This window comes from Pieris brassicae, chromosome 8, assembly GCF_905147105.1.
Source record: "Pieris brassicae chromosome 8, ilPieBrab1.1, whole genome shotgun sequence".
Classification (NCBI taxonomy): Eukaryota; Metazoa; Arthropoda; class Insecta; order Lepidoptera; family Pieridae; genus Pieris; species Pieris brassicae.
The window spans coordinates 21,200,540-21,208,426 of record NC_059672.1 but is presented as its reverse complement, the minus strand read 5'-3'; the positions used below and the strand labels follow the sequence as shown (position 1 = coordinate 21,208,426).

The 7,887-nt window shown below is 38.4% G+C and overlaps 1 protein-coding gene across 4 annotated transcripts; it reads right to left on the bottom strand.

Moving 5' to 3' along the window:
• Nucleotides 1-1,970: 1,970 nt before the first annotated feature.
• Nucleotides 1,971-6,653, bottom strand: LOC123713213. Of its 4 annotated transcripts, XM_045666776.1 has the most exons (7): nucleotides 6,613-6,653; nucleotides 6,389-6,546; nucleotides 5,688-6,185; nucleotides 5,405-5,571; nucleotides 5,149-5,300; nucleotides 4,832-5,031; nucleotides 3,093-3,948 (listed from the first exon to the last, which is right to left on the bottom strand). In XM_045666776.1, the coding sequence occupies exons 2-7, from the start codon at nucleotides 6,518-6,520 to the stop codon at nucleotides 3,619-3,621; spliced, it is 1,479 nt and encodes a 492-aa protein (XP_045522732.1). In that variant the 5' UTR covers nucleotides 6,521-6,546; nucleotides 6,613-6,653; the 3' UTR covers nucleotides 3,093-3,618. The 4 variants fall into 4 exon arrangements, with proteins under 4 accessions (XP_045522734.1, XP_045522732.1, XP_045522731.1 ...); XM_045666778.1 differs by lacking the exons at nucleotides 3,093-3,948; nucleotides 6,613-6,653 and adding an exon at nucleotides 1,971-3,072 and having other exon boundaries at nucleotides 6,389-6,611; XM_045666775.1 differs by lacking the exon at nucleotides 6,613-6,653 and having other exon boundaries at nucleotides 6,389-6,611.
• Nucleotides 6,654-7,887: the final 1,234 nt, after the last annotated feature.

Below are 7,887 nucleotides of genomic sequence, written 5' to 3'. Positions count from 1 at the left end.
TCAACTGCCTTAAGCAATTCAATAGCTAAATTACTATGTGAAACTGACTATTATTTTTATTACCTTTAAAACTCTTACATACTGTTAACCGAGTTTATTGTCAACGTTAATTTAACCCAATCTAACCTTGACCAATCTTCAAGATTCATACATTTTTAGTTACGCAAATGAGTACAAACAAAACTAAAAAGAACCTAACCTAACCTTAATTGATATAAATGCTCATATTTCAGTCAATAATTGAACACTCTTCATGATTTGTATATTTTTAATTTTGTTATTTATCACTCTCTCTAGTGGTGTAAATTTCTTTTGCAAGTGCTATTGGTCTTGGTGCTATTTTATTACAAGAACACGTCGGTAGGAGAAAGAGGGTTGTCGGTTATTTTAGTAGGTCCACCCAGGGCGCAGAGTCGCGGTACCACAGCTATGAGTTGGAGACGTTAGCCGTCGTACGTCTGGAGCGCCTTCCGCCTCTATTTGATTGGTATAACCTTTAAAATACTGACTGATTGCAAAATAGTGACTCATTACAACTTTTGAGAACATGCAAACGTATGGGTCTCTGTTTTAAATTTTTGTGTTGCTAATGTGTTTTACTTAGAGACCATGTAAAATGTATGGGTCTCCTTTTTAACAAATTGTCGCTTATGACAGCACTTGGAACTACCGTCATTACGAATTTGCTGAGTTTTATCTTCATACGTGTTAAGTCTGAAGCTACCTAATTCTGAATATTTATTTTTTTGTAGACCTTATCTATGTACGCTTGAGTGCATGCTTGTGCCTATGTTACTGGTAATGGAGAAATAGAGATAAATGACATTTATCGTCCCTCCAGTTCAAGATATACGCTTAATGCTATAACACGAAGCTAGGTAGATTACTTACAAGTTCCCTTTATGTTTCAGAGACTGCGCTATACAATGATGAGCAGCTTGTAAGGGATGAAACAAATGAAGAGGGAGATGGATCTGATGGTAGTGGTGATGCTGCGGTCAAGGACGCCGCAATGTTAGGAACGGCCGCCTTAGATAGAAATCCCCGCCCAGCAAGCCAGACCGAGTGAGAGGTTATAAAAAAAAGGAGTGGAACAGGGGATTTTATTATTTCTTACTGCGTTTGGCTCTCGGACGTGAGAGACGTTTCGGTTGTGTTTAGTTCTAAATATTAGTTTCGGATTTTAGTTGTATTAATTATTATTTTTGGTCGATTATTATTTCATGATTGTAGTTAGTTAAGTTAAATGATTTTATAACTAATTAAACTATATAGGTTGACTAGGTGCTTTTGTTCTTTTTAATATTTATCGCTTCTGAGCAATAAGAACCTTGCACCTGCGTTGTATGTGTTTGTGTTTCGTGTATTTTACCAGGTCGCAAGTCTCTTCCGCTTTCTACAGAGATTATTCTGCGTATTGCGTATAAAAATAGCGCCCATGTTTATTACACACATTAATCTACAGACTACAAAAATCGCCGCAGCCTGAGACTGCACTAGTATTTATTATAATTAAACATTGCCACATTTTGTTTATGAGTTGTATTATTCTACTCCACCTTTTATTTATTTAAATAGACGTAGGTAATTTTTAAATGTATTATCTGTAAATAATAAGCCATTTGAATATATACAAATAATAGTATCTATATAGTTTAGGCTGACGCCATCCATATAGAAAAAGATATCTTTAGGCCATGTTTATTTGTGTATAATATAAATATATATTTCATTATTTTCTCAGCCAGTTTGTCAGGTTTAAGCTAACATCCTGTTTTATAAGCTGTAAGAAATGAAAGGCTTTTTATTTTATTATTATATGATTTTAGAGGTATAAGTTGTTTTCTAATATGTTTTACAAAGATAATCAACAATTCACATCAATGTAGGTATTTATTTATGAAAAATAAATTTGTGAACAATATATTTATAAGATAAACATATGTTAAACTATAATTATAAAACGAGAAATTGGTAAACACCACACATTGTTAGCTCCTGTAAAAATGTGACGGTAACGTTTAAAAATGCGTCAACTCAATACATACGACCAGAAAATATATCAAAAGAATAGTTTTTTATTTAATAATATACTAATATAATAAGCTATTATGTTTTAGTACATAGTTGTGTACCTGAATTATTTAACTCTATGAAGATTTCAGAAAATACACTAAACAAATATTCAATTAAAACAAACTGAGGATGTCACAAACATCCTTTGATGAATTGCCAGCGACGTCGCCTACTAGATTTTATATCGAGCGTTCGACTCGGGCTTCGCTGGCTACTTGGCAACGTCTCCAATTGAGTTAGCCGGCCACGTCGCAGTGGCATCTCGGTGAGGTTTGGCCCTTAGTTTATACGGTCATGGTACCAAAAATAATATTGAATTTTGGAACCTAAACATATCTGTGAGCGTCAGAATGGCCGGTCACTAGTCGTGTAATACGTTGAAATGTAGTTTAAAAATTACTTCCCAATTTCTTCTATTTAATTCCTACTATAATACATTTGCTTCCTTAGTATTTTGGGAGAACGGCTGGTCTCCTATCCTATTGTACTCACTATAATGAATTACCGATTATTACATAGTTCATATTTGCTTCTTCAGGTTTTCAAACCTCGATGCTGTACCTATCATGGAATTAAGATATCGAACAATGTTATTACGATTCCCTCCAGCGCCTGCTAAAAATATACAGGCAAAAATATAATGTTAATATATTATTAATATACATATATATATAGTTAAAAAACTATCATTTTGTTTGCTATTTAAGAGCGATTTCTATGTTTGTTCTTATCCTAGTCAAACATACATTTCATAGTTAATTATGTTGTAATATAATGTTATAATATGCTACTTATTTTGAATAAAATAAAGTGAAAATGTGTCAATATTTGAAGTAGTTTGGAAATTTATCTAACCAATTGAGCCCAAAATCAGCATATTTCAGAGATATATATATACTTCTTCAGTTTTGTTCAGTTGAGCTGAGTCGCACCAGAACTGGATACACTTACACTCATTTAGGATTAGAGCCACAGCAGTACACATCATTTCACAGCCTATCAGATAAATGCAATCTGTAGCGTAGTAACGTTTTAGAATTCTATCTTAAAGGATTTGCAAAATTTGAAATTTGATTCGTTCATTCGTTTTTAGCCAACAATATACTTAATATACTTGAACCCAATGAATTTATTACAAATTACAATATTTTAGTACATTTATTTTAGTTAAATCGTTGTCGTTGAAGACATGTTTTTAATTCTATTAATTACCCAAAGGAACATTACGGTGCAATACGACGTCAATCATACAAGTAAACAATCGTATCCTATTTATCGGAATTTGTTATTATTTCTACACAAGTGAACTTAACGATAATATTTAAGCACCGTTCTTCACCGATGTGTAGTATGAATCAATAGAAGTGGTAGTGTTACGATGTATGCATATTGCATATTACACCTGTTCCCTTGCACTATAAATGCCATAACGTTTTGTCTACGTTGTATAAGAAATAGGTAGTCTGACATTGACAACAGCAATTGGATATCGAATGTATTTTGAGCATCAGAACGTTAAAGAGTAGGACACTTTATACAAATCTATCTGTTTATAGTAACTAATGTGGGAATTGTAATCAGGATTCCTAAGTTAATATCATAAGTGCTACTGGCATTCGATGTCTTCAATTTCTTTTTATGGGTATCAGTCTGCGGTTGTGCCAGAGGGTCCACCCAGTGGCGATAAGGCGATGCGGAGCCAGGGATCGTGTGACGGATGGTGACGGATCTCCGAAGGGTGGACACGAGCGAAGACGACGAGGGTAGGGCTTCGTCCGGCGGAGCCCCGTAATCCACCGCGTTGTCACCGTACTCGCCCGCCTTCAAGCGCATTGAGGACAGTGCTAGTGTGCTGAGCGACACGCGGGACCTCTGCGCGCACAACAACACAAGCTCTGTTGCGCATGTCCACCGCGCGAGACAAGCCAAGTCGTACTCAAATATTCTCGGAGGTAATCATGAATTCTATCAAGAAGTCATTAAAATCGCAGTTGGCGAGTATATGTGAGTACAACTCATGAATGGTGTAAGGTCGATTGATTCAAACTAAAATTAATCTTATTATAGGGCATAGATAAGCAGTACGGCAATAAATCACCCCTGTTCGCCTCTGCGACGCCAAATCTCTAAACAAAACTTGCTTTTCCAAAATCCAAAAGTGAATGGTTTTATTGTTATAAATGTATTTGTCGTAGTTCTACAACAGGACTACATTTATAAACAGCTCACGGTATTTATTTAAGGCGTGGACAAGAAACATAGAATTCAACTTGCTTCATACTTTACAAGCTACACTCAAAAGGTATCCATTCTCAAGGACGTCCTGCAACTGGTCCTCCCATGTCCGGAGTTCACCTCCGCTCAGTCGTTTTATTCCAGTTTAAACGATTATCTGTCTTCACGATTATACATACCTCATAAAACACATACATTACTATGTCTGCTGTAAAGCTATGGAATGCGCTTCCTGATTAAATTCGTTTGTAATCAAGTACACAAGTCACTCACTTGCGCATAAACCCTTGTAATTCTCCGAGAGTGTACGCTCAGCTCAACAATCAATTCGACAAGGCTATTATTGAAATATGTCTTCTCTAAAACTTCGTATAAAAATACCATTCCGTGTAAACATGCATCCTTGTACCACTAATTCCTCACGAATCACACACATCTTTTCAAAAAGTATTCTAGATCAGACTTTCATTATATTTGCTACTAGTTAATGCAATGACAGCGAAGGTTTAGAAATATTTACCTTAAAATCGGCTCGATTGGGTTCAAAGTCAGCAGAAGGCCTAAGTTCATAAATGAGTGGCGTGCGTGAGAGCAGTTGCAGCCGAGGGCTCGCCTGAACTGCAGCGCGGCTGCTTGTACTTCTGCCAGGAGTCATGGGGCTGCTAGTGTTTCCACCGTTGCGGTCTGTTACTATAAGCTCCGTAGACGTCCTCTCAAATTCTAAAAAAAATTATTATACGTTTTCGTAAGCAGACGCTGTAGCCGTGTGTACAATTCTCTATATTCTTGTCTTGAATATCATATTTTGTTCTCATGAATAAATAAATTTACACATACTGGTGTAACTCAATGATGAAAGAACTGGCGCTGTCAGGGCGTGATCCATGTCTTCCACTAGATTCTGAAAGGCGGAGCTGAGTGATGCGACCGGAAAGGGCTCGTTGGAACCATCTAACCAGTGCTCCGTGCATAATGACGCACAGTCACCTCTGTGTGAGTAAATTTAAAATTACCTTATCGACCGACACTATAGTAGCAACTCTTTATGAGCTTTGTGCGACTTCATCATTAATTTAAAAGCGGTACTCGTCACCTGCCGCAAAGTCGCTGTGTGTGGGCACAATGCAAAAAGCGACGCCAACGCGCTACCGTCAGCGCTCCGAATGTATCACCGCACTTTGCGTCCTCTTCGCGCGCACCCACCACGCTGAGTACGCCGCACAGTAGACCGGCGCACACAACACCACCACCCATGTCATTCTACGTAGACAGCTTAAAATATACTTGTTCTGTTTATCATTTCCAAGCCAATTATCAAATTGTATGTTAAAACGAACGCAATAAGGAAATAAAGGAAACGGTACAACATTACTTGCCTCGCAGAGTGTTTCTCCTTTCAGGCAAAGCGAACGGTCTTTGAGAGAAGCCCAGTGAGGCACGTGCGCGGTACATACGGCGTGTGGTGCCCGGTGCACGCTAATCACGCGCAAGAGCAGAGCTTGCACGCCGTGCGCGTTGTTCCGAGACAGTGCACGCACCGCATTGCAATCCGCCGCCGCGTCACACACGCCCGCCGCTGTCGCCATAAGGATTGGACGTGATTGCGCCCTCTCGCCGAATGGCTCGTCTATGGCGAGGAGAGCTAGGTCGTTGGCGGGATCGGCAGAGTCGGTGCCGGCGTACGCCACCCGAACTACACGCCGAGCTCCGTCCGCAGCACGCACCGTTCCATGGCCTACAACCAGCGCCGCCGCCAGCGCCCAGAGCGTGGCGCGCGGGCCGCTAAGCCGCAGGCATCGCGCACTTGAGAGCGCCGTGCGCAGCGAGACAAGAGAGCCCGCACATCGCTGCCCCTCCCCGTGCTCAACTATTATCTGCCGTTCACGAAAAGAGGCTTTAAAAACGTCTAAACTAATTAAAAACTAATTTAAAAAGTAGCTCATACGTTATTTCAGATGATAGAATACTACCAATTCAGTTTTACCGGAGACGAGCGGTTTTTAATGCTTAATATGATTAAATAATGCAAAACCTAAATGATTTATTCACATGATAGAAAGGTGTACATTGAATGTACCATGTAAGCAACAGAGTCACTCTCTTCCTCTTCAAAGTCACTACTAGAGTTAAAAGTGGACTGTGCTTGTTCAGATCGCAGAATCATGTTCGATACCAGCAGTAGCAGCAGCCCCGTGTGAATGGAGTCCATAGTGGCGCTCTTGACACCAAACACTCCTGTACCGCAGCCAACGTCAGAATTATTATTTACTAAATTATAATTTCATTTATAACGATATATACTTGGGGATATTTAAAAGTTGAAGTTGTCCGTCAGATGTGGCACTGCTGTGCTCCCGCTTGACAGATCCTTGACAAAACTTATGTTTTGTTTACTTCTTATTCGACTTTAATTATCAGCAAAAAAGGTGACATCCAAACAGGTGCATCTAAATTTCTTGGTCTTGCTACTTCACCCCTGTTATTCCATAAATGCATGTAGTGTATGTATATCAATCAATCAGTTTTCGCAAGAACATAATTACAATTTTATACTACCAAGCAACGGACCAAACGGAACGGCGGAAACTGAGTACTAGATACAAATTCCTGTAAATAGAAATAAAAAAGACTACAAAATTGCAAACTATATTTCATAACATTTATTTAATTAAACGTTATGTTTAAATGACTAACTTAGTTTATATAAAAATATGTAGAACAATGTATGTTTAATTATGACATTTACAGTATTGTTTATTAATAGTACATATTGAGGTGTATATAGTAAATATAACACAGGTATTTTCACGTTCCACTTCTCTTCACTCTTCACTTCTCCACTCACTTCACCACCAGAGTAATATCGTTTCATGTTTTCTAACCATTGTACGCATAATCCATTTACCAGGAGGAACGTTATGCTCCTGTATAACTACTACGTCATCCACTGCTGGTTTGTTTTTTCCCTGTGCCTGTTTTCTTCTGAAAGTAATGGTCGCTGAGTATGAGAGCTTTAAGTCCTTATGTTCTGAAAAAATCTAACAACAAATTGTTAATAACTATTAACTCGACTACTTTCGATGCTTCTTTTGTAATGTAATGTTTGAAATGTTAATGTCTATAAGCTCATAAGAAGTATTAAATTGTTTAAAGTTGTCGTAAAGATCAGTCTAATTTGGAAAACAGAGCGTGAGTCATTATTAGCGCACCTCCTTTCTTAATGGTACTAAAAGTCGCGTCAACGAAGTAGAAAAACAGGTACATGTATAAAGTGAAAAGTTCGTAGGCTGACACATTGGAAGGAAAGACCAACTTGGTTTTCCGCCTACTCTGTGGCTGCCCCAGTAATTTTGCTTATGGAGGGAGGTGAGACGGGGCAAACGTGTCCACACAAGTACCATCCCATACCAAAACCCGTCCCATCTTCCAAGGTATCAACGACATGCCATCCGGCAGCTTGCCACATGCTTTTAGTTAGAGTAATGTCGTTCTATTATTATGTCGTATTAATGAGTGAAGGAACTTTTGTTTGTTCAAAGAATTTGATGAAAAGGAATTTTGTGTGGTGATAAAGTC

Bases quoted from the DNA above. Each gene is read 5' to 3' on its own strand.
- LOC123713213 (XM_045666776.1), bottom strand. From the start codon at position 6,520: ATGGACTCCATTCACACGGGGCTGCTGCTACTGCTGGTATCGAACATG. The intron at 6,186-6,388 runs GTACATTCAATG...CGTGAACGGCAG, and splicing joins GTGACTCTGTTGCTTACATG to ATAATAGTTGAGCACGGGGA. The intron at 5,301-5,404 runs GTGACGAGTACC...TTACTCACACAG, and splicing joins ACACAGCGACTTTGCGGCAG to AGGTGACTGTGCGTCATTAT.